Genomic DNA, 27019 nt, shown 5'->3' on the forward strand with positions numbered 1-27019 from the left:
CATCACATTACAGATACCCACCCAGATACCATCACATTACAGATACCCACCCAGATACCATCACATTACAGATACCCACCCAGATACCCACCTAGATACCATCACATTACAGATACCCACACAGATACCATCACATTACAGATACCCACCCAGACACCCACCTAGATACCATCACATTGCAGATACCCACCCAGATACCATCACATCACAGATACCATCACATTACAGATACCCACCCAGATACCATCACATTACAGATACCCACCCAGATACCCACCCAGATACCATCACATCACAGATACCCACCTAGATACACATCACATTACAGATACCCCCCGATACCATCACATCACAGATACCCACCCAGATACCATCACATTACAGATACCCACCCAGATACCATCACATTACAGACACCCACCTATATACCATCACATTACAGATACCCACCCAGATACCATCACATTACAGATACCCACCCAGACACCCACCTAGATACCATCACATTACAGATACCCACCCAGATACCATCACATTACAGATACCCACCTAGATACCATCACATTACAGATACCCACCCAGATACCATCACATTACAGATACCCACCCAGACACCCACCTAGATACCATCACATTACAGATACCCACCCAGATGCCCACCCAGATATCATCACATTACAGATACCCACCCAGATACCATCACATTACAGATACCCACCCAGATACCATCACATTACAGATACCCACCCAGATACCATCACATTACAGATACCCACCCAGATACCCACCTAGATACGAATCACATTACAGATACCCACCCAGATACCATCACATCACAGATACCAATCACATTACAGATACCCACCCAGATACCCACCCAGATACCATCACATTACATATACCCACCCGGATACCATCACATTACAGATACCCACCCAGATACCATCACATTACAGATACCCACCCAGATACCCACCCAGATACCATCACATCACAGACACCCACCCAGATACCATCACATTACAGATACCCACCCAGATACCATCACATTACAGATACCCACCCAGATACCATCACATTACAGATACCCACCCAGATACCATCACATCACAGATACCCACCTAGATACCATCACATCACAGATACCCACCCAGATACCATCACATTACAGATACCCACCCAGATACCCACCTAGATACCATCACATTACATATACCCACCGGATACCATCACATTACAGATACCCACCCAGATACCATCACATTACAGATACCCACCCAGATACCCACCCAGATACCATCACATCACAGACACCCACCCAGATACCATCACATTACAGATACCCACCCAGATACCATCACATTACAGATACCCACCCAGACACCCACCTAGATACCATCACATTACAGATACCCACCCAGATACCATCACATATACCATCACATTACAGATACCCACCCAGATGCCCACCCAGATATCATCACATTACAGATACCCACCCAGATACCCACCAAGATATCATCACATTACAGATACCCACCCAGATACCATCACATTACAGATACCCACCCAGATACCATCACATTACAGATACCCACCCAGATACCCACCTAGATACCATCACATTACAGATACCCACACAGATACCATCACATTACAGATACCCACCCAGACACCCACCTAGATACCATCACATTGCAGATACCCACCCAGATACCATCACATCACAGATACCATCACATTACAGATACCCACCCAGATACCATCACATTACAGATACCCACCCAGATACCCACCCAGATACCATCACATCACAGATACCCACCTAGATACACATCACATTACAGATACCCCCGATACCATCACATCACAGATACCCACCCAGATACCATCACATTACAGATACCCACCCAGATACCATCACATTACAGACACCCACCTATATACCATCACATTACAGATACCCACCCAGATACCATCACATTACAGATACCCACCCAGACACCCACCTAGATACCATCACATTACAGATACCCACCCAGATACCATCACATTACAGATACCCACCTAGATACCATCACATTACAGATACCCACCCAGATACCATCACATTACAGATACCCACCCAGACACCCACCTAGATACCATCACATTACAGATACCCACCCAGATGCCCACCCAGATATCATCACATTACAGATACCCACCCAGATACCATCACATTACAGATACCCACCCAGATACCATCACATTACAGATACCCACCCAGATACCATCACATTACAGATACCCACCCAGATACCCACCTAGATACGAATCACATTACAGATACCCACCCAGATACCATCACATCACAGATACCAATCACAGATTACAGATACCCACCCAGATACCCACCCAGATACCATCACATTACATATACCCACCCGGATACCATCACATTACAGATACCCACCCAGATACCATCACATTACAGATACCCACCCAGATACCCACCCAGATACCATCACATCACAGACACCCACCCAGATACCATCACATTACAGATACCCACCCAGATACCATCACATTACAGATACCCACCCAGATACCATCACATTACAGATACCCACCCAGATACCATCACATCACAGATACCCACCTAGATACCATCACATCACAGATACCCACCCAGATACCATCACATTACAGATACCCACCCAGATACCCACCTAGATACCATCACATTACAGACACCCACCTAGATACCATCACATTACAGATACCCACCCAGATACCATCACATTACAGATACCCACCCAGACACCCACCTAGATACCATCACATTACAGATACCATCACATTACAGATACCCACCTAGATACCATCACATTACAGATACCCACCCAGATACCATCACATTACAGATACCCACCCAGACACCCACCTAGATACCATCACATTACAGATACCCACCCAGATACCATCACATTACAGATACCCACCCAGATACCCACCCAGATATCATCACATTACAGATACCCACCCAGATACCATCACATTACAGATACCCACCCAGATACCATCACATTACAGATACCCACCCAGATACCATCACATTACAGATACCCACCTAGATACCAATCACATTACAGATACCCACCCAGATACGCACCTAGATACCAATCACATTACAGATACCCACCCAGATACCATCACATCACAGATACCAATCACATTACAGATACCCACCCAGATACCATCACATTACAGATACCCACCCAGATACCCACCTAGATACCAATCACATTACAGATACCCACCCAGATACCATCACATCACAGATACCAATCACATTACAGATACCCACCCAGATACCATCTAAGCTAGATGCCCTCAATCTCACACAAATCATCAAGGAACCCACCAGGTACAACCCTAAATCTGTAAACAAGGGCACCCTCATAGTCGTCATCCTGACCAACTGGCCCTCCAAATACATCTCCGCTGTCTTCAACCAGGAGCTCAGCAATCACTGCCTCATTGCCTGTATCCGCTACGGAGCCGCAGTCAAACGACCACCCCTCGTCACTGTCAAACGCTCCCTAAAACACTTCTGTGAGCAGGCCTTTCTAATCGACCTGGCCCGGGTATCCTGGAAGGACATTGACCTCATCCCGTCAGTTGAGGATGCCTGGTCATTCTTTAAAAGTAACTTCCTCACCATTTTAGATAAGCATGCTCCGTTCAAAAAATGCAGAACTAAGAACAGATATAGCCCTTGGTTCACTCCAGACCTGACTGCCCTCGACCAGCACAAAAACATCCTGTGGCGGACTGCAATAGCATCGAATAGTCCCCGCGATATGCAACTGTTCAGGGAAGTCAGGAACCAATACACGCAGTCAGTCAGGAAAGCTAAGGCCAGCTTCTTCAGGCAGAAGTTTGCATCCTGTAGCTCCAACTCCAAAAAGTTCTGGGACACTATGAAGTCCATGGAGAACAAGAGCACCTCCTCCCAGCTGCCCACTGCACTGAGGCTAGGTAACACGGTCACCACCGATAAACCCATGATTATCGAAAACTTCAACAAGCATTTCTCAACGGCTGGCCATGCCTTCTGCCTGGCTACTCCAACCTCGGCCAACAGCTCCGCCCCCCCCTCCGCAGCTACTCGCCCAAGCCTCTCCAGGTTCTCCTTTACCCAAATCCAGATAGCAGATGTTCTGAAAGAGCTGCAAAACCTGGACCCGTACAAATCAGCTGGGCTTGACAATCTGGACCCTCTATTTCTGAAACTATCCGCCGCCATTGTCGCAACCCCTATTACCAGCCTGTTCAACCTCTCTTTCATGTCGTCTGAGATCCCCAAGGATTGGAAAGCTACCGCAGTCATCCCCCTCTTCAAAGGGGGAGACACCCTGGACCCAAACTGTTACAGACCTATATCCATCCTGCCCTGCCTATCTAAGGTCTTCGAAAGCCAAGTCAACAAACAGGTCACTGACCATCTCGAATCCCACTGTACCTTCTCCGCTGTGCAATCTGGTTTCCAAGCCGGTCACGGGTGCACCTCAGCCACGCTCAAGGTACTAAATGATATCATAACCGCCATCGATAAAAGACAGTACTGTGCAGCAGTCTTCATCGACCTTGCCAAGGCTTTCGACTCTGTCAATCATCATATTCTTATCGGCAGACTCAGTAGCCTCGGTTTTTCGGATGACTGCCTTGCCTGGTTCACCAACTACTTTGCAGACAGAGTTCAGTGTGTCAAATCGGAGGGCATGCTGTCCGGTCCTCTGGCAGTCTCTGTGGGGGTGCCACAGGGTTCAATCCTCGGGCCGACTCTTTTCTCTGTATATATCAATGATGTTGCTCTTGCTGCGGGCAATTTCCTGATCCACCTCTACGCAGACGACACCATTCTATATACTTCCGGCCCGTCCTTGGACACTGTGCTATCTAACCTCCAAACGAGCTTCAATGCCATACAACACTCCTTCCGTGGCCTCCAACTGCTCTTAAACGCTAGTAAAACCAAAATGCATGCTTTTGAACCGTTCGCTGCCTGCACCCGCATGCCCGACTAGCATCACCACCCTGGATGGTTCCGACCTTGAATATGTGGACATCTATAAGTACCTAGGTGTCTGGCGAGACTGTAAACTCTCCTTCCAGACTCATATCAAACATCTCCAATCGAAAATCAAATCTAGAGTCGGCTTTCTATTCCCCAACAAAGCCTCCTTCACTCACGCCGCCAAACGTACCCTAGTAAAACTGACTATCCTACCGATCCTCGACTTCGGCGATGTCATCTACAAAATTGCTTCCAACATTCTACTCAGCAAACTGGATGCAGTTTATCACAGTGCCATCCGTTTTGTCACTAAAGCACCTTATACCACCCACCACTGCGACCTGTATGCTCTAGTCGACTGGCCCTCGCTACATATTCGTCGCCAGACCCACTGGCTCCAGGTCAGCTACAAGTCCATGCTAGGTAAAGCTCCGCCTTATCTCAGTTCACGATGTTAACACCCATCCGTAGCACGCGCTCCAGCAGGTGTATCTCACTGATCATCCCTAAAGCCAACATCTCATTTGGCCGCCTTTCCTTCCAGTTCTCCGCTGCCTGTGACTGGAATGAATTGCAAATATTGCTGAAGTTGGAGACTTTTATCTCCCTCAATATCTGAGCAGCTAACCGATCGCTGCAGCTGTACATAGTCTATCGGTAAATAGCCCACCCATTTTTACCTACCTCATCCCCATACTGTTTTTATTTATTTACTTTTCTGCTCTTTTGCACACCAATATCTCTACCTGTACATGACCATCTGATCATTTATCACTCCAGTGTTAATCTGCAAAATTGTAATTATTCGCCTACCTCCTCATGGAGATCAGAAAGTTACAATTTGGCTGTGGATCAATATGCAACATTATCTTGTAGATCAATATGCAACATTATCCAGTGGATCAATACACAACAATATCCTGTACGACTGTGGATGAGGTGGCATGGCATAACAGTTTGGTAAGACATCCATCACATTGAGAGACATGAGGATCATGAAGTTGATATGGACTCTGGTGCCAGAGGGTTATAGGGTCAGAATCCATCACATTGAGAGACATGAGGATCATGAAGTTGATATAGACTCTGGTGCCAGAGGGTTATAGGGTCAGAATCCACCACAATGAGACATGATGATCATGAAGTTGATACAGACTCTGGTGCCAGAGGGTTATAGGGTCAGAATCCACCACAATGAGACATGAGGATCATGAAGTTGATACACACTCTGGTGCTAGAGGGTTATAGGGTCAGAATCCACCACAATGAGACATGAGGATCATGAAGTTGATACACACTCTGGTGCCAGAGGGTTATAGGGTCAGAATCCACCACAATGAGACATGATGATCATGAAGTTGATATAGACTCTGGTGCCAGAGGGTTATAGGGTCAGAATCCACCACAATGAGACATGATGATCATGAAGTTGATATAGACTCTGGTGCCAGAGGGTTATAGGGTCAGAATCCACCACAATGAGACATGAGGATCATGAAGTTGATATAGACTCTGGTGCCAGAGGGTTATAGGGCCAGAACCCACCACATTGAGAGACATGATGATCATGAAGTTGATACAGACTCCCGTTCCAGAGGTGGCAAACTGCCAGTTCTTCTTGACAAACTCCCAGTCGATCGATGCAAACTTCTCCATGGCAATCAGTCGGAACACCACCACAGCAAACACAGCTGTCAGGACCAGAGAAATCTGGAGAGGAGACAAACATATAACCACACACACAGATACACAGATACACACACAGATACACAAACAGATACACACACAGATACACAGATACACACACAGATACACACACAGATAGAAAGTGGAAGGGGAGAGAGACAAGAAATATACAGCAGAACATGACTACTTATGAAGCTGTCAGTTTTGGGGATAATACATCCTGTCTGGGTCTGGGAACGTGTTAGTTTTGGGGGTAGTACATCCTGTCTGGGTCTGGGAACGTGTTAGTTTTGGGGGTAGTACATCCTGTCTGGGTCTGGGAACGTGTTAGTTTTGGGGGTAGTACATCCTGTCTGGGTCTGGGAACGTGTTAGTTTTGGGGGTAGTACATCCTGTCTGGGTCTGGGAACGTGTTAGTTTTGGGGGTAGTACATCCTGTCTGGGTCTGGGAACGTGTTAGTTTTGGGGATAGTACATCCTGTCTGGGTCTGGGAACGTGTTAGTTTTGGGGGTAGTACATCCTGTCTGGGTCTGGGAACGTGTTAGTTTTGGGGTAGTACATCTGTCTGGGTCTGGGAACGTGTTAGTTTTGGGGGTAGTACATCCTGTCTGGGTCTGGGAACGTGTTAGTTTTGGGGGTAGTACATCCTGTCTGGGTCTGGGAACGTGTTAGTTTTGGGGGTAGTACATCCTGTCTGGGTCTGGGAACGTGTTAGTTTTGGGGGTAGTACATCCTGTCTGGGTCTGGGAACGTGTTAGTTTTGGGGGTAGTACATCCTGTCTGGGTCTGGGAACGTGTTCGTTTTGGGGATAGTACATCCTGTCTGGGTCTGGGAACGTGTTAGTTTTGGGGGTAGTACATCCTGTCTGGGTCTGGGAACGAGTTAGTTTTGGGGGTAGTACATCCTGTCTGAGTTAGGGAACGTGTTAGTTTTGGGGGTAGTACATCCTGTCTGGGTCTGGGAACGTGTTAGTTTTGGGGGTAGTACATCCTGTCTGGGTCTGGGAACGTGTTAGTTTTGGGGATAGTACATCCTGTCTGGGTCTGGGAACGTGTTAGTTTTGGGGGTAGTACATCCTGTCTGGGTCTAGGAACATGTTAGTATTGGGGGTAGTACATCCTGTCTGGGTCTGGGAACGTGTTAGTTTTGGGGGTAGTACATCCTGTCTGGGTCTGGGAACGTGTTAGTTTTGGGGGTAGTACATCCTGTCTGGGTCTGGGAACGAGTTAGTTTTGGGGGTAGTACATCCTGTCTGGGTCTGGGAACGAGTTAGTTTTGGGGAAAATACATCCTGTCTGGGTCTGGGAACGTGTTAGTTTTGGGGGTAGTACATCCTGTCTGGGTCTGGGAACGTGTTCGTTTTGGGGAAAATACATCCTGTCTGGGTCTGGGAACGTGTTAGTTTTGGGGGTAGTACATCCTGTCTGGGTCTGGGAACGTGTTAGTTTTGGGGGTAGTACATCCTGTCTGGGTCTGGGAACGTGTTAGTTTTGGGGGTAGTACATCTTGTCTGGGTCTGGGAACGAGTTAGTTTTGGGGGTAGTACATCCTGTCTGGGTCTGGGAACGTGTTAGTTTTGGGGGTAGTACATCCTGTCTGGGTCTGGGAACGTGTTAGTTTTGGGGGTAGTACATCCTGTCTGAGTCTGGGAATGTGTTAGTTTTGGGGGTAGTACATCCTGTCTGGGTCTGGGAACGTGTTAGTTTTGGGGGTAGTACATCCTGCCTGGGAACGTGTTAGTTTTGGGGGTAGTACATCCTGTCTGGGTCTGGGAATGTGTTAGTTTTGGGGAAGATACATCCTGTCTGGGTCTGGGAACGTGTGTTTACAAATGTCTAGACTCTGTGGAGCATTGTTAAACAATGACTCACTGTTACATTTCACAGACTCTTGACACGTCCTATTGCAGTTGAGTAGATGAGCAACAATACACACATCACAACAGAGTCACTGTTTCCAAGGAGTGGCTGTTGTATTGATGGGTTCCCTCCACCAGGGGGTGGTAGTAGGCTGCTAGAAAGCTCATCACTCTAGTAGTTAGAAAACGGTGTTCCAGGGTTTTGGGGGAGGCAGTTCTTTTTCAATTCAGTCAATTTAGAATGTAAACCGAAATTCCAATTCCAATTCGATTTTCAAATAAAACACTTCAGTGTACTTCTGGAATGTACTGAATTGAAATGGAATTGACCCCAAACCCTTACAGTATGTACACATTGAGGACAGATCCACAGTACAGCCTGATAACTCATGTGATGACAAGGTCTTACCTGTGTGTGAAGTAGATCCCAGACACAAACAGAAAGACACAGATCCACAGTACAGCCTGATAACTCATGTGATGACAAGGTCTTACCATGAAGAAGATGCCAGACACAGAGATCATGAGTCTGCTGAGTTTGTCAGTGAAGGGCTGGAAGGGCTCTGGCTTGCCAGAGATATGGTTTACTCTCTCTAACCTGGAGTACTTGGCTTCGAACTGGGGCCGCAGATTCTCCTGGGACAAACACACATACACTGCAGTGTATCATTTCAATTACTCTGATATTTCTGACTGAAACCAATCAAGAGATACCTCCCATCCACACAATGCTCAACTGTATCATAAGAAACATTGAAATAGTTGAATATGATGTGAAATCATATCAAATAACCAGATGTTGCTGAATGAGAAATGATTGAACACTAGTGTACATACGGTGCCCTGCGAAAGTATTCGGCCCCCTTGAACTTTGCGACCTTTTGCCACATTTCAGGATTCAAACATAAAGATATAAAACTGTATTTTTTTGTGAAGAATCAACAACAAGTGGGACACAATCATGAAGTGGAACGACATTTATTGGATATTTCAAACTTTTTTAACAAATCAAAAACTGAAAAATTGGGCGTGCAAAATTATTCAGCCCCCTTAAGTTAATACTTTGTAGCGCCACCTTTTGCTGCGATTACAGCTGTAAGTCGCTTGGGGTATGTCTCTATCAGTTTTGCACATCGAGAGACTGACATTTTTTCCCATTCCTCCTTGCAAAACAGCTCGAGCTCAGTGAGGTTGGATGGAGAGCATTTGTGAACAGCAGTTTTCAGTTCTTTCCACAGATTCTCGATTGGATTCAGGTCTGGACTTTGACTTGGCCATTCTAACACCTGGATATGTTTATTTTTGAACCATTCCATTGTAGATTTTGCTTTATGTTTTGGATCATTGTCTTGTTGGAAGACAAATCTCCGTCCCAGTCTCAGGTCTTTGCAGACTCCATCAGGTTTTCTTCCAGAATGGTCCTGTATTTGGCTCCATCCATCTTCCCATCAATTTGAAACATCTTCCCTGTCCCTGCTGAAGAAAAGCAGGCCCAAACCATGATGCTGCCACCACCATGTTTGACAGTGGGGATGGTGTGTTCAGGGTGATGAGCTGTGTTTTTTTACGCCAAACATAACGTTTTGCATTGTTGCCAAAAAGTTACATTTTGGTTTCATCTGACCAGAGCACCTTCTTCCACATGTTTGGTGTGTCTCCCAGGTGGCTTGTGGCAAACTTTAAACAACACTTTTTATGGATATCTTTAAGAAATGGCTTTCTTCTTGCCACTCTTCCATAAAGGCCAGATTTGTGCAATATACGACTGATTGTTGTCCTATGGACAGAGTCTCCCACCTCAGCTGTAGATCTCTGCAGTTCATCCAGAGTGATCATGGGCCTCTTGGCTGCATCTCTGATCAGTCTTCTCCTTGTATGAGCTGAAAGTTTAGAGGGACGGCCAGGTCTTGGTAGATTTTCAGTGGTCTGATACTCCTTCCATTTCAATATTATCGCTTGCACAGTGCTCCTTGGGATGTTTAAAGCTTGGGAAATCTTTTTGTATCCAAATCCGGCTTTAAACTTCTTCACAACAGTATCTAGGACCTGCCTGGTGTGTTCCTTGTTCTTCATGATGCTCTCTGCGCTTTTAACGGACCTCTGAGACTATCACAGTGCAGGTGCATTTATACGGAGACTTGATTACACACAGGTGGATTGTATTTATCATCATTAGTCATTTAGGTCAACATTGGATCATTCAGAAATCCTCACTGAACTTCTGGAGAGAGTTTGCTGCACTGAAAGTAAAGGGGCTGAATAATTTTGCACGCCCAATTTTTCAGTTTTTGATTTGTTAAAAAAGTTTGAAATATCCAATAAATGTCGTTCCACTTCATGATTGTGTCCCACTTGTTGTTGATTCTTCACAAAAAAAAATACAGTTTTATATCTTTATGTTTGAAGCCTGAAATGTGGCAAAAGGTCGCAAAGTTCAAGGGGGCCGAATACTTTCGCGTAGGCACTGTAGATGTAGATGTCTCTGACATTATTTCATATGAAAAAAACAAACAGATACATCTGTCTGGACCAACCAACCTCTTCCTCCTCCCAGTCGATGAGGTCCCAGTCATAAGTCAGCTCCGCCCTCCTCCTCTTCCAGAACTCCAGGAACACCGTGGCTACAGGGACAACATTCCAATAGAACACGGAACACGGAGGACAGGGACAACATTCCAATAGAACACGGAACACGGAACACGGAGGAGGGATCGATCAACCTTCAAGGAATTACTTTAGTGATTCATTCCAGTAGCCTGAAATACCTGAACCTGTTTTGCTAATATTCTACTCCTTGTACTCTGTGACATGTCATGTTTGGCATGACGATTGGTAAGGAGTGGAACGATGTCTGATGTCTCTTGGGGGTGCCTGATGTCTCTTGGGGGGGGGTACTTAAAGGCAATATCTTTGACAATTGTGGGCGGGTCCACATTGAAATTTGAATTCTCAAAGGGGAAATATCTCTACGACACATTCCCTAAACTCAGAAACATTAGATACACGTGAGAACATGGTGACTTCAAAGAGTGATTCAAATGTATTTTTAATGTGCAGCAAGATTCAACTTGAATGGAGCTTGACCCACTTCTGTTTAAAGAGAGAGAGTAGACGGGGGAAAACAAGCTTTAGATGTCTGGGCTCTTTCACCTCGTCTACACACCTACACTACACCTACACTACACCTACACTACACCTAGACCTACACTACACCTAGACCTACACCTACACCTACACTACACCTAGACCTACACTACACCTACACTACACCTAGACTACACCTACACCTACACTACACCTACACTACACCTACACTACACCTACACTACACCTACACTACACCTACACTACACCTACACTACACCTACACCTATACTACACCTACACTACACCTAGACCTACACTACACATACACATACACATACACATACACATGCACATACACATGCACATACACATACACATACACATACACTGCACATACACTGCACATACACTGCACATCATAATATTTCCACGAGTGTATTTACACTGTTTAAATCAAATGAAATACAACAAGGTAGACAGCAGAACAACCTGTTGTATTGAGGGCTTATTTTAGTATATAGTATATGTATAGTATATGCCATCTAGCAGACGCTTTTATCCAAAGCGACTTACAGTCATGTGTGCATACATTCTACGTATGGGTGGTCCCGGGAATCGAACCCACTACCCTGGCGTTACAAGCGTCATGCTCTACCAACTGTGCTACAGAAGGACTCCAAACGCTCATCATATATTTATTTACACACTGGATTCTTGACATAACTTACTAACTTACTTGATGTATCAAGTATATATGTCATGCAAAACAATTCTCTCATTTAGAAGCTAAAATTACATTGAATCTTTTCACAAATAGTTTCATATTAAAACATTTCAATTGCGCAACAATTCCATGTGAATCTGATAACTAGAATGTGTAGACTTTCCAAGATACAGTTTATGTCATCCTATCATCAGTAGTAATGTCTCAGACGACAACTGATCTGACATCATATTCATTAAGTACCAACGCATATTTTCAACTGGTTGGATTACCGAAATATGGTTCCGTTCCCCACCCTTTTGATGTTACCAGACTCTCTCTATGTTAAACAAGGGGCTTTCCAAGAGTCACATTTGTAGAGTAAAGAGAGGAAAGGGGGAAAGGAATTTATGGGGTCATAAACCTCCCCAACAGGGCAAAGTCATGACACAGTTTTTCTTTCTACAGTATGTATCTGGCTCTCTGGTTATTGTCTTGATTTTTAGGTGAAGAAGTTCATTCTTTTTTCAGAGCTATGTGCAGCTCTAAAACTATCAGTTGAGCTCAGATATAAATATATTAAATGTACCTGCTGGCTACAGTTGTGTCACCGTAAATGGTTTTGTGTGTTTGCCCACAAATGATTGAAAATAACCAAATCTCTTGGGCCATTGGAACATGCAATTGAGAGAAAGACCCAGTTTTTTCCAGATGACGTTGTGATCTCACTCTTGACCGCAAAATGCTACAGAGGGTGGTGCGGACAGCCCAGTACATCACTGGGGCCCAGCTCCTGCCATCAAGGACCTCTATATCAGGCGGTGTCAGAGGAAGGCCAAAAAATTCATACCGAGACACGAGACACACACACACACACACACACACACACACACACACACACACACACACACACACACACACACACACACACACACACACACACACACACACACACACACACACACACACACACACACACACACACACACACACACACACACACACACACACACAGCTGCTACTCTGTTCTTTATTTTACTCATAATAATGGCTGGAATGGAGTGAATGGAATGGTATCAAACATGAATACCAGAGACAGAGAGAAAGAGAGAGAGAAAGAGAGAGAGAGAAAAAGAGAGAGAGAGAGAGAGAGAGAGAAAGAGAGAGAGAAAGAGAGAGAGAGAAGAGAGAGAGAGAGAGAGAGAGAGAGAGAGAGAGAGAGAGAGAGAGAGAGAGAAACAGAGAGAGAAACAGAGAGAGAGAAAGAGAAAGAGAGAGAGAGAGAGAGAGATGTCTTTACCCCATATAGCCATGAAGATAGCAAAGAACACAGTTCCTCCATTGTCAAAGAGATGGGTCACCTGCAGAAACAGACACAAGAGGTAAATAAACAATTCCCTTGGGTTGGAATCAATACCTGTCACTACCTGCTGGAACGAGGCACCATGACAAACGTCGATGACATCCCAGCAGGCAAAACTGGTTGTAATGATGATGATGATGATGATGTCCTTTCAACCAGTTCAGCCCACTTCCCATTTGCCTGGAAATATATCCACAGCCCATTGGGCTCCCAAGTGGCACTGCTGAGCTTTCACGACTGGAAGGTTTAGTAGATGTATGACCTGCCATAAAAAAGGTGTATTTTTTTTTATTTAACCTTTATTTAACTAGGCAAGAACGTATTCTTATTTACAAATGACGGCCTGCACTGGCCAAATCCAGACGACGTTGGGTCAACCCAGACGTGCACCACCCCACGGCCGGTTGTTGTACGGCCTGGATTCAAACCAGGGCTGCATGAGCGGCAGCGTAGCCTAGTGGTTAGAGCGTTGGACTAGTAACCGGAAGGTTGCGAGTTCAAACCCCCGAGCTGACAAGGTACAAATCTGTCGTTCTGCCCCTGAACAGGCAGTTAACCCCCTGTTCCTAGGCCGTCATTGAAAATAAGAATATGTTCTTAACTGACTTGCCTGGTTAAATAAAGGTAAAAAAAATAAAATAAAAAGTAGCCTGGCACATACTGGAAAGGCTCATAGGAGCTTATCTCCCGTTTCTGTAGATTGAGGAAGCTTGATGTACAAGTAGGCCTGCACCCCCTGGATAGGACACTAGTCTATATCTCCTCAGTACTCCCCCCTGGATAGGACACTAGTCTATATCTCCTCAGTACTCCCCCCTGGATAGGACACTAGTCTATATCTCCTCAGTACTCCCCCCTGGATAGGACACTAGTCTATATCTCCTCAGTACACCCCCCTGGATAGGACACTAGTCTATATCTCCTCAGTACACCCCCTGGATAGGACACTAGTCTATATCTCCTCAGTACTCCCCCCTGGATAGGACACTAGTCTATATCTCCTCAGTACACCCCTGGACAGGGCACTAGTCTATATCTCCTCAGTACACCCCCTGGATAGGACACTAGTCTATATCTCCTCAGTACTCCCCCCTGGACAGGGCACTAGTCTATCTCCTCAGTACACCCCCTGGACAGGGCACTAGTCTATATCTCCTCAGTACACCCCCTGGACAGGGCACTAGTCTATCTCCTCAGTACACCCCCTGGACAGGGCACTAGTCTATCTCCTCAGTACACCCCCTGGACAGGGCACTAGTCTATCTCCTCAGTACACCCCCTGGACAGGGCACTAGTCTATCTCCTCAGTACACCCCCTGGACAGGACACTAGTCTATATCTCCTCAGTACACCCCCTGGACAGGGCACTAGTATATCTCCTCAGTACACCCCTGGATAGGACACTAGTCTATATCTCCTCAGTACACCCCCTGGATAGGACACTAGTCTATATCTCCTCAGTACTCCCCCTGGATAGGACACTAGTCTATATCTCCTCAGTACACCCCCTGGATAGGACACTAGTCTATATCTCCTCAGTACACCCCCTGGTCAGGGCACTAGTTTATCTCCTCAGTACACCCCCTGGATAGGACACTAGTCTATATCTCCTCAGTACACCCCCTGGGCAGGACACTAGTCTATCTCCTCAGTACACCCCTGGATAGGACACTAGTCTATATCTCCTCAGTACACCCCTGGATAGGACACTAGTCTATATCTCCTCAGTACACCCCCTGGATAGGACACTAGTCTATATCTCCTCAGTACACCCCCTGGACAGGACACTAGTCTATATCTCCTCAGTACACCCCTGGATAGGACACTAGTCTATATCTCCTCAGTACCCCCCTGGATAGGACACTAGTCTATATCTCCTCAGTACCCCCCTGGACAGGGCACTAGTCTATATCTCCTCAGTACACCCCCTGGACAGGACACTAGTCTATATCTCCTCAGTACTCCCCCTGGATAGGACACTAGTCTATATCTCCTCAGTACACCCCCTGGACAGGGCACTCAGTTTATCTCCTCAGTACACCCCTGGATAGGACACTAGTCTATATCTCCTCAGTACACCCCCTGGATAGGACACTAGTCTATATCTCCTCAGTACACCCCCTGGATAGGACACTAGTCTATATCTCCTCAGTACACCCCTGGATAGGACACTAGTATATCTCCTCAGTACACCTCCCTGGATAGGACACTAGTCTATATCTCCTCAGTACACCCCCTGGACAGTCTATATCTCCTCAGTTTATCTCCTCAGTACACCCCCTGGATAGGACACTAGTCTATATCTCCTCAGTACACCCCTGGATAGGACACTAGTCTATATCTCCTCAGTACTCCCCCCTGGATAGGACACTAGTCTATCTCCTCAGTACACCCCCTGGACAGGGCACTAGTCTATCTCCTCAGTACACCCCTGGACAGGGCACTAGTCTATCTCCTCAGTACACCCCTGGACAGGGCACTAGTCTATCTCCTCAGTACACCCCCTGGATAGGACACTAGTCTATATCTCCTCAGTACCCCCCTGGACAGGGCACTAGTCTATCTCCTCAGTACACCCCTGGACAGGGCACTAGTCTATCTCCTCAGTACACCCCTGGACAGGGCACTAGTCTATCTCCTCAGTACACCCCTGGATAGGACACTAGTCTATATCTCCTCAGTACCCCCCTGGACAGGGCACTAGTCTATCTCCTCAGTACACCCCCTGGATAGGACACTAGTCTATATCTCCTCAGTACACCCCCTGGATAGGACACTAGTCTATATCTCCTCAGTACACCCCCTGGACAGGGCACTAGTTTATCTCCTCAGTACACCCCCTGGATAGGACACTAGTCTATATCTCCTCAGTACCCCCTGGATAGGACACTAGTCTATATCTCCTCAGTACACCCCCCTGGATAGGACACTAGTCTATATCTCCTCAGTACTCCCCCCTGGAAAGGACACTAGTCTATATCTCCTCAGTACACCCCCCTGGACAGGACACTAGTCTATATCTCCTCAGTACTCCCCCTGGACAGGACACTAGTCTATATCTCCTCAGTACACCCCCCTGGATAGGACACTAGTCTATCTCTCCTCAGTACACCCCCTGGACAGGACACTAGTCTATATCTCCTCAGTACACCCCCTGGACAGGGCACTAGTCTATATCTCCTCAGTACACCCCCTGGACAGGGCACTAGTCTGTCTCCTCAGTACACCCCTGGACAGGGCACTAGTCTATCTCCTCAGTACACCCCTGGACAGGGCACTAGTCTATCTCCTCAGTACACCCCTGGACAGGGCACTAGTCTATCTCCTCAGTACACCCCCTGGATAGGACACTAGTCTATCTCCTCAGTACACCCCCTGGATAGGACACTAGTCTATCTCCTCAGTACACCCCTGGACAGGGCACTAGTCTATCTCCTCAGTACACCCCTGGACAGGGCACTAGTCTATCTCCTCAGTACACCCCTGGATAGGACACCAGTCTATCTCCTCAGTACACCCCTGGACAGGGCACTAGTCTATCTCCTCAGTACACCCCCTGGATAGGACACTAGTCTATCTCCTCAGTACACCCCCTGGATAGGACACTAGTCTATCTCCTCAGTACACCCCCCTGGACAGGGCACTAGTCTATATCTCCTCAGTACACCCCCTGGATAGGACACTAGTCTATAGCTCCTCAGTACACCCCCCTGGATAGGACACTAGTCTATCTCTCCTCAGTACACCCCCTGGACAGGACACTAGTCTATATCTCCTCAGTACACCCCCTGGATAGGACACTAGTCTATATCTTCTCAGTACACCCCCTGGATAGGACACTAGTCTATATCTCCTCAGTACACCCCCTGGATAGGACACTAGTCTATATCTCCTCAGTACACCCCCTGGATAGGACACTAGTCTATCTCCTCAGTACACCCCCTGGACAGGCACTAGTTTATCTCCTCAGTACACCCCCTTGGATAGGACACTAGTCTATATCTCCTCAGTACACCCCCTGGATAGGACACTAGTCTATATCTTCTCAGTACACCCCCCTGGACAGGGCACTAGTCTATATCTCCTCAGTACACCCCCTGGATAGGACACTAGTCTATATCTCCTCAGTACACCCCCTGGATAGGACACTAGTCTATCTCCTCAGTACACCCCCTGGACAGGGCACTAGTCTATATCTCCTCAGTACACCCCCCTGGATAGGACACTAGTCTATATCTCCTCAGTACACCCCCTGGATAGGACACTAGTCTATATCTCCTCAGTACACCCCCTGGATAGGACACTAGTCTATATCTCCTCAGTACACCCCCTGGATAGGACACTAGTCTATATCTTCTCAGTACACCCCCCTGGACAGGGCACTAGTCTATATCTCCTCAGTACACCCCCTGGATAGGACACTAGTCTATATCTCCTCAGTACACCCCCTGGATAGGACACTAGTCTATATCTCCTCAGTACACCCCCCTGGACAGGGCACTAGTTTATCTCCTCAGTACACCCCTGGATAGGACACTAGTCTATATCTCCTCAGTACACCCCCTGGATAGGACACTAGTCTATATCTCCTCAGTACACCCCCTGGACAGGGCACTAGTTTATCTCCTCAGTACACCCCCTGGATAGGACACTAGTCTATATCTCCTCAGTACACCCCTGGATAGGACACTAGTCTATATCTCCTCAGTACTCCCCCTGGATAGGACACTAGTCTATATCTTCTCAGTACACCCCCTGGATAGGACACTAGTCTATATCTCCTCAGTACACCCCTGGATAGGACACTAGTCTATATCTCCTCAGTACTCCCCCTGGATAGGACACTAGTCTATATCTCCTCAGTACACCCCCTGGACAGGACACTAGTCTATATCTCCTTAGTACACCCCTGGACAGGACACTAGTCTATCTCCTCAGTACACCCCCCTGGACAGGGCACTAGCCTATCTCCTCAGTACACCCCCTGGGCAGGACACTAGTCTATCTCCTCAGTACACCCCTGGACAGGGCACTAGTCTATCTCCTCAGTACACCCCTGGACAGGGCACTAGTCTATCTCCTCAGTACACCCCTGGACAGGGCACTAGTCTATCTCCTCAGTACACCCCTGGACAGGGCACTAGTCTATCTCCTCAGTACACCCCCTGGACAGGGCACTAGTTTATCTCCTCAGTACACCCCCCTGGACAGGGCACTAGTTTATCTCCTCAGTACACCCCCTGGATAGGACACTAGTCTATATCTCCTCAGTACACCCCCTGGATAGGACACTAGTCTATATCTCCTCAGTACACCCCCTGGATAGGACACTAGTCTATATCTCCCCAGTACACCCCCTGGACAGGGCACTAGTTTATCTCCTCAGTACACCCCCTGGATAGGACACTAGTCTATATCTCCTCAGTACACCCCTGGATAGGACACTAGTCTATATCTCCTCAGTACACCCCTGGACAGGGCACTAGTTTATCTCCTCAGTACACCCCCCTGGATAGGACACTAGTCTATATCTCCTCAGTACTCCCCCCTGGATAGGACACTAGTCTATATCTCCTCAGTACACCCCTGGATAGGACACTAGTCTATATCTCCTCAGTACTCCCCCCTGGATAGGACACTAGTCTATATCTCCTCAGTACACCCCCTGGATAGGACACTAGTCTATATCTCCTCAGTACACCCCCTGGACAGGGCACTAGTCTATCTCCTCAGTACACCCCCTGGATAGGCACTAGTCTATATCTCCTCAGTACACCCCCTGGATAGGACACTAGTCTATATCTCCTCAGTACACCCCCCTGGATAGGACACTAGTCTATATCTCCTCAGTACACCCCTGGATAGGGCACTAGTCTATATCTCCTCAGTACTCCCCCTGGACAGGACACTAGTCTATATCTCCTCAGTACACCCCCTGGATAGGACACTAGTCTATATCTCCTCAGTACACCCCCCTGGATAGGACACTAGTCTATATCTCCTCAGTACACCCCCTGGACAGGGCACTAGTCTGTCTCCTCAATACACCCCCCTGGACAGGACACTAGTCTATCTCCTCAGTACACCCCCTGGGCAGGGCACTAGTCTATATCTCCTCAGTACACCCCCTGGATAGGACACTAGTCTATATCTCCTCAGTACACCCCCTGGATAGGACACTAGTCTATATCTCCTCAGTACTCCCCCCTGGATAGGACACTAGTCTATATCTCCTCAGTACTCCCCCCTGGATAGGACACTAGTCTATATCTCCTCAGTACTCCCCCCTGGATAGGACACTAGTCTATATCTCCTCAGTACTACCCCCTGGATAGGACACTAGTCTATATCTCCTCAGTACTCCCCCCTGGATAGGACACTAGTCTATATCTCTCCTCAGTACACCCCCTGGACAGGACACTAGTCTATCTCCTCAGTACACCCCCCTGGACAGGGCACTAGCCTATCTCCTCAGTACACCCCCTGGGCAGGACACTAGTCTATCTCCTCAGTACACCCCTGGACAGGGCACTAGTCTATCTCCTCAGTACACCCCTGGATAGGACACTAGTCTATATCTCCTCAGTACACCCCCTGGACAGGGCACTAGTCTATCTCCTCAGTACACCCCCTGGACAGGGCACTAGTCTATCTCCTCAGTACACCCCCTGGACAGGGCACTAGTCTATCTCCTCAGTACACCCCCTGGACAGGGCACTAGTCTATCTCCTCAGTACACCCCCTGGACAGGGCACCAGCCTATTGTCAAGAAAATAGACGCATTGGGTCTCATTTTTTTCATTTCACCTTTATTTAACCAGGTAAGCCAGTTGAGAACAAGTTCTCATTTACAACTGCGACCTGGCCAAGATAAAGCAAAGCAGTGCGACAGACAACAGTCTTCTGTGTGACTCGGCCAGGGATCGAAGTCCAATCTCAGCGTGGACGCTCTAACCACGAGGCCACTGAGTTGATCAGCATAGAGAGGCCAGTCTGTTTGGTGGAACAAGTCTGTTTGGTGGAACAAGTCTGTTTGGTGGAACAAGTCTGTTTGGTGGAACAAGTCTGTTTGGTGGAACAAGTCTGTTTGGTGGAACAGTGGAACAAGCCTGTTTGGTGGAACAAGTCTGTTTGGTGGAACAAGTCTGTTTGGTGGAACAAGTCTGTTTGGTGGAACAGTGGAACAAGCCTGTTTGGTGGAACAAGTCTGTTTGGTGGAACAAGTCTGTTTGGTGGAACAAGTCTGTTTGGTGGAACAGTGGAACAAGCCTGTTTGGTGGAACAAGTCTGTTTGGTGGAACAAGCCTGTTTGGTGGAACAAGTCTGTTTGGTGGAACAAGTCTGTTTGGTGGAACAAGTCTGTTTGGTGGAACAAGTCTGTTTGGTGGAACAAGTCTGTTTGGTGGAACAGTGGAACAAGTCTGTTTGGTGGAACAAGTCTGTTTGGTGGAACAAGCCTGTTTGGTGGAACAAGTCTGTTTGGTGGAACAAGTCTGTTTGGTGGAACAAGTCTGTTTGGTGGAACAGTGGAACAAGTCTGTTTGGTGGAACAAGTCTGTTTGGTGGAACAGTGGAACAAGTCTGTTTGGTGGAACAAGTCTGTTTGGTGGAACAAGTCTGTTTGGTGGAACAAGTCTGTTTGGTGGAACAAGTCTGTTTGGTGGAAACACACCACTGGTGGGAAAAATGTGCATCTTTCTTAGTTGCGGATTCTAGAATATTCACATCTGTTGCCAATTGGATGGAAACCTAGCTACTGAAAAGCATTAAAGAGAATTGGAATTTCCTGAATGGACTGGAATTTAAATGTAACAGGCCCCAACAATAGTGGGATCCTCATGGACATTAACAGTACTAGCTAACAGTAATATTACTTCTGTTTACTACAGTACTAGCTAACAGTAATATTACTTCTGTTTACTACAGTACTAGCTAACAGTAATATTACTTCTGTTTACTACAGTACTAGCTAACAGTAATATTACTTCTGTTTACTACAGTACTAGCTAACAGTAATATTACTTCTGTTTACTACAGTACTAGCTAACAGTAATATTACTTCTGTTTACTACAGTACTAGCTAACAGTAATATTACTTCTGTTTACTACAGTACTAGCTAACAGTAATATTACTTCTGTTTACGACAGTACTAGCTAACAGTAATATTACTTCTGTTTACTACAGTACTAGCTAACAGTAATATTACTTCTGTTTACTACAGTACTAGCTAACAGTAATATTACTTCTGTTTACGACAGTACTAGCTAACAGTAATATTACTTCTGTTTACTACAGTACTAGCTAACAGTAATATTACTTCTGTTTACTACAGTACTAGCTAACAGTAATATTACTTCTGTTTACTAGAGTACTAGCTAACAGTAATATTACTTCTGTTTACTACAGTACTAGCTAACAGTAATATTACTTCTGTTTACTACAGTACTAGCTAACAGTAATATTACTTCTGTTTACTACAGTACTAGCTAACAGTAATATTACTTCTGTTTACTACAGTACTAGCTAACAGTAATATTAATGCTCTTTACTAGAGTACTAGCTAACAGTAATATTACTTCTGTTTACTACAGTACTAGCTAACAGTAATATTACTTCTGTTTACTACAGTACTAGCTAACAGTAATATTACTTCTGTTTACGACAGTACTAGCTAACAGTAATATTAATTCTGTTTACTACAGTACTAGCTAACAGTAATATTACTTCTGTTTACTACAGTACTAGCTAACAGTAATATTAATGCTCTTTACTAGAGTACTAGCTAACAGTAATATTACTTCTGTTTACTACAGTACTAGCTAACAGTAATATTACTTCTGTTTACGACAGTACTAGCTAACAGTAATATTACTTCTGTTTACTACAGTACTAGCTAACAGTAATATTAATGCTCTTTACTAGAGTACTAGCTAACAGTAATATTACTTCTGTTTACTACAGTACTAGCTAACAGTAATATTACTTCTGTTTACTACAGTACTAGCTAACAGTAATATTACTTCTGTTTACTACAGTACTAGCTAACAGTAATATTACTTCTGTTTACTACAGTACTAGCTAACAGTAATATTAATGCTCTTTACTAGAGTACTAGCTAACAGTAATATTACTTCTGTTTACTACAGTACTAGCTAACAGTAATATTACTTCTGTTTACTACAGTACTAGCTAACAGTAATATTACTTCTGTTTACTACAGTACTAGCTAACAGTAATATTACTTCTGTTTACTACAGTACTAGCTAACAGTAATATTACTTCTGTTTACTACAGTACTAGCTAACAGTAATATTACTTCTGTTTACTACAGTACTAGCTAACAGTAATATTACTTCTGTTTATGACAGTACTAGCTAACAGTAATATTACTTCTGTTTACTACAGTACTAGCTAACAGTAATATTACTTCTGTTTACTACAGTACTAGCTAACAGTAATATTACTTCTGTTTACGACAGTACTAGCTAACAGTAATATTACTTCTGTTTACTACAGTACTAGCTAACAGTAATATTACTTCTGTTTACTACAGTACTAGCTAACAGTAATATTACTTCTGTTTACGACAGTACTAGCTAACAGTAATATTACTTCTGTTTACTACAGTACTAGCTAACAGTAATATTACTTCTGTTTACTACAGTACTAGCTAACAGTAATATTACTTCTGTTTACTACAGTACTAGCTAACAGTAATATTACTTCTGTTTACTACAGTACTAGCTAACAGTAATATTAATGCTCTTTACTAGAGTACTAGCTAACAGTAATATTACTTCTGTTTACTACAGTACTAGCTAACAGTAATATTACTTCTGTTTACTACAGTACTAGCTAACAGTAATATTACTTCTGTTTACGACAGTACTAGCTAACAGTAATATTACTTCTGTTTACTACAGTACTAGCTAACAGTAATATTACTTCTGTTTACTACAGTACTAGCTAACAGTAATATTAATGCTCTTTACTAGAGTACTAGCTAACAGTAATATTCATTCTGTTTACTACAGTACTAGCTAACAGTAATATTACTTCTGTTTACTACAGTACTAGCTAACAGTAATATTACTTCTGTTTACTACAGTACTAGCTAACAGTAATATTAATGCTCTTTACTAGAGTACTAGCTAACAGTAATATTACTTCTGTTTACTACAGTACTAGCTAACAGTAATATTACTTCTGTTTACTACAGTACTAGCTAACAGTAATATTACTTCTGTTTACGACAGTACTAGCTAACAGTAATATTACTTCTGTTTACTACAGTACTAGCTAACAGTAATATTACTTCTGTTTACTACAGTACTAGCTAACAGTAATATTAATGCTCTTTACTAGAGTACTAGCTAACAGTAATATTACTTCTGTTTACTACAGTACTAGCTAACAGTAATATTACTTCTGTTTACTACAGTACTAGCTAACAGTAATATTACTTCTGTTTACTACAGTACTAGCTAACAGTAATATTAATGCTCTTTACTAGAGTACTAGCTAACAGTAATATTAATGCTCTTTACTAGAGTACTAGCTAACAGTAATATTACTTCTGTTTACTACAGTACTAGCTAACAGTAATATTACTTCTGTTTACTACAGTACTAGCTAACAGTAATATCACTTCTGTTTACTACAGTACTTGCTAACAGTAATATTAATGCTCTTTACTAGAGTACTAGCTAACAGTAATATTACTTCTGTTTACTACAGTACTAGCTAACAGTAATATTACTTCTGTTTACTACAGTACGAGAGCTACCAAGGTGGATAACAGAATAGAAAAGCTTCATGGTTGTATTACTGACCTTAGCATAGACACAGCTGTCACTGAGTTTCCAGGGTTTGCAGTTCTGCTCACACATGGGACACATGATTGTTGTGTTGGCCTCACAGATCTCTTTACTGATGGGACAAAATAGACAGACAGATATTCATGTCTTTAAAACACTTATAAAGGACATGGAAAAACCCCAACCGAAGGACGGAGTGGGTGGGGTTGCAGATGGACCTACAATTTAATGGGGGAGAATGACTGTTCTGGTCACTTTTTAAAAATGTTTTAAAAAGGACATTCTACAGAATAAATGAAAATCAAATGAAGCCGACATCTAAAATATAATTTCCCCCTTCCAGAAATGACATATTGGTCCATATTATCATTCAGGTGTGTTACTTAGCAATATGCATCATCACCTGATGTACCCCATCAGATGCAGCATAGTGGCTATAAATAAATAGTCTGAGGGTTGCTCATCTGCATGCACCCATTGGGCTAATCGTTAGCTAGATCGCAAACTGGCTAATCGTTAGCTAGATCGCAAACTGGCTAATTGTTAGCTAGATCGCAAACTGGCTAATCGTTAGCTAGATCGCAAACTCTCTAGTGTAAATAATTGGGCTAATCGTTAGCTAGATCGCAAACTCTCTAGTGTAAATAATTGGGCTAATCGTTAGCTAGAGCGCAAACTCTCTAGTGTAAATAATTGGGCTAATCGTTAGCTAGAGCGCAAACTCTCTAGTGTAAATAATTGGGCTAATCGTTAGCTAGAGCGCAAACTCTCTAGTGTAAATAATTGGGCTAATCGTTAGCTAGATCGCAAACTCTCTAGTGTAAATAATTGGGCTAATCGTTAGCTAGAGCGCAAACTCTCTAGTGTAAATAATTTGGCTAATCGTTAGCTAGAGCGCAAACTCTCTAGTGTAAATAATTGGGCTAATCGTTAGCTAGATCGCAAACTCTCTAGTGTAAATAATTGGGCTAATCGTTAGCTAGATCGCAAACTCTCTAGTGTAAATAATTGGGCTAATTGTTAGCTAGATCGCAAACTCTCTAGTGTAAATAATTGGACTAATCGTTAGCTAGATCGCAAACTCTCTAGTGTAAATAATTGGGCTAATCGTTAGCTAGATCGCAAACTCTCTAGTGTAAATAATTGGGCTGATCGTTAGCTAGATCGCAAACTCTCTAGTGTAAATAATTGGGCTAATCGTTAGCTAGATCGCAAACTCTCTAGTGTAAATAATTGGACTAATCGTTAGCTAGATCGCAAACTTTCTAGTGTAAATAATTGGGCTAATCGTTAGCTAGATCGCAAACTCTCTAGTGTAAATAATTGGACTAATCGTTAGCTAGATCGCAAACTCTCTAGTGTAAATAATTGGGCTAATCGTTAGCTAGATCGCAAACTCTCTAGTGTAAATAATTGGACTAATCGTTAGCTAGATCGCAAACTCTCTAGTGTAAATAATTGGGCTAATCGTTAGCTAGATCGCAAACTCTCTAGTGTAAATAATTGGGCTAATCGTTAGCTAGATCGCAAACTCTCTAGTGTAAATAATTGGGCTAATCGTTAGCTAGATCGCAAACTCTCTAGTGTAAATAATTGGGCTAATCGTTAGCTAGATCGCAAACTCTCTAGTGTAAATAATTGGGCTAATCGTTAGGTAGAGCGCAAACTCTCTAGTGTAAATAATTGGGCTAATCGTTAGCTAGATCGCAAACTCTCTATTGTAAATAATTGGGCTAATCGTTAGCTAGAGTGCAAACTCTCTAGTGTAAATAATTGGACTAATCGTTAGCTAGAGCGCAAACTCTCTAGTGTAAATAATTGGGCTAATTGTTAGCTAGATCGCAAACTCTCTATTGTAAATAATTGGGCTAATCGTTAGCTAGAGCGCAAACTCTCTAGTGTAAATAATTGGGCTAATAGTTAGCTAGATCGCAAACTATCTAGTGTAAATAATTGGGCTAATCGTTAGCTAGAGCGCAAACTCTCTAGTGTAAATAATTGGGCTAATCGTTAGCTAGAGTGCACATGATATAATGTAAACCATTGGGCTATCTTGTGGCTAGTTAGCAACTTGAATGGCACTCAGCTAACCAAGGATCATGTCCTGTGAATATACTGTAGGACGTCACACCGGACCCCGTGCATTTTAACGCCATTGACGCTGCTAAAAAACGGGTTCTAAAATGGTTGCGTTTGACAAATAAGTACAGCCTAGTAACAACAGAAAGGTCAGAGATCTTCCTCTTAACAGTGACCTTCAAAACTGCTTTCAAAAGCTGTTTTCCCACGACTGCATTAAGGATGTTGTAGGCTACAACGACTGGGCGTGCGTACTTCTCTCCCTGTGCTACAACGACTGGGCGTGCTTACTTCTCTCCCTGTGCTACAACGACTGGGCGTGCGTACTTCTCTCCCTGTGCTACAACGACTGGGCGTGCGT

General features: G+C 44.6%; 1 protein-coding gene across 1 annotated transcript in view; it reads right to left on the reverse strand.

Annotated features, from left to right (window-relative positions):
• The window catches only part of LOC118378909 (anoctamin-3-like), a 120712-nt gene that overhangs the window by 51724 nt on the left and 41969 nt on the right, over window positions 1-27019 (reverse strand). The window contains exons 12-16 of the mRNA XM_052467048.1: window positions 24595-24691; window positions 13699-13759; window positions 11147-11229; window positions 9104-9244; window positions 6608-6772 (exon numbers count right to left, since the gene is read on the reverse strand). Coding sequence (XP_052323008.1) covers window positions 6608-6772; window positions 9104-9244; window positions 11147-11229; window positions 13699-13759; window positions 24595-24691 — 547 coding nt within the window. The remainder of the gene's footprint in view (window positions 1-6607; window positions 6773-9103; window positions 9245-11146; window positions 11230-13698; window positions 13760-24594; window positions 24692-27019) is intronic.

Source organism: Oncorhynchus keta, chromosome 17 (assembly GCF_023373465.1).
Source record: "Oncorhynchus keta strain PuntledgeMale-10-30-2019 chromosome 17, Oket_V2, whole genome shotgun sequence".
NCBI classification, from domain to species: domain Eukaryota; kingdom Metazoa; phylum Chordata; class Actinopteri; order Salmoniformes; family Salmonidae; genus Oncorhynchus; species Oncorhynchus keta.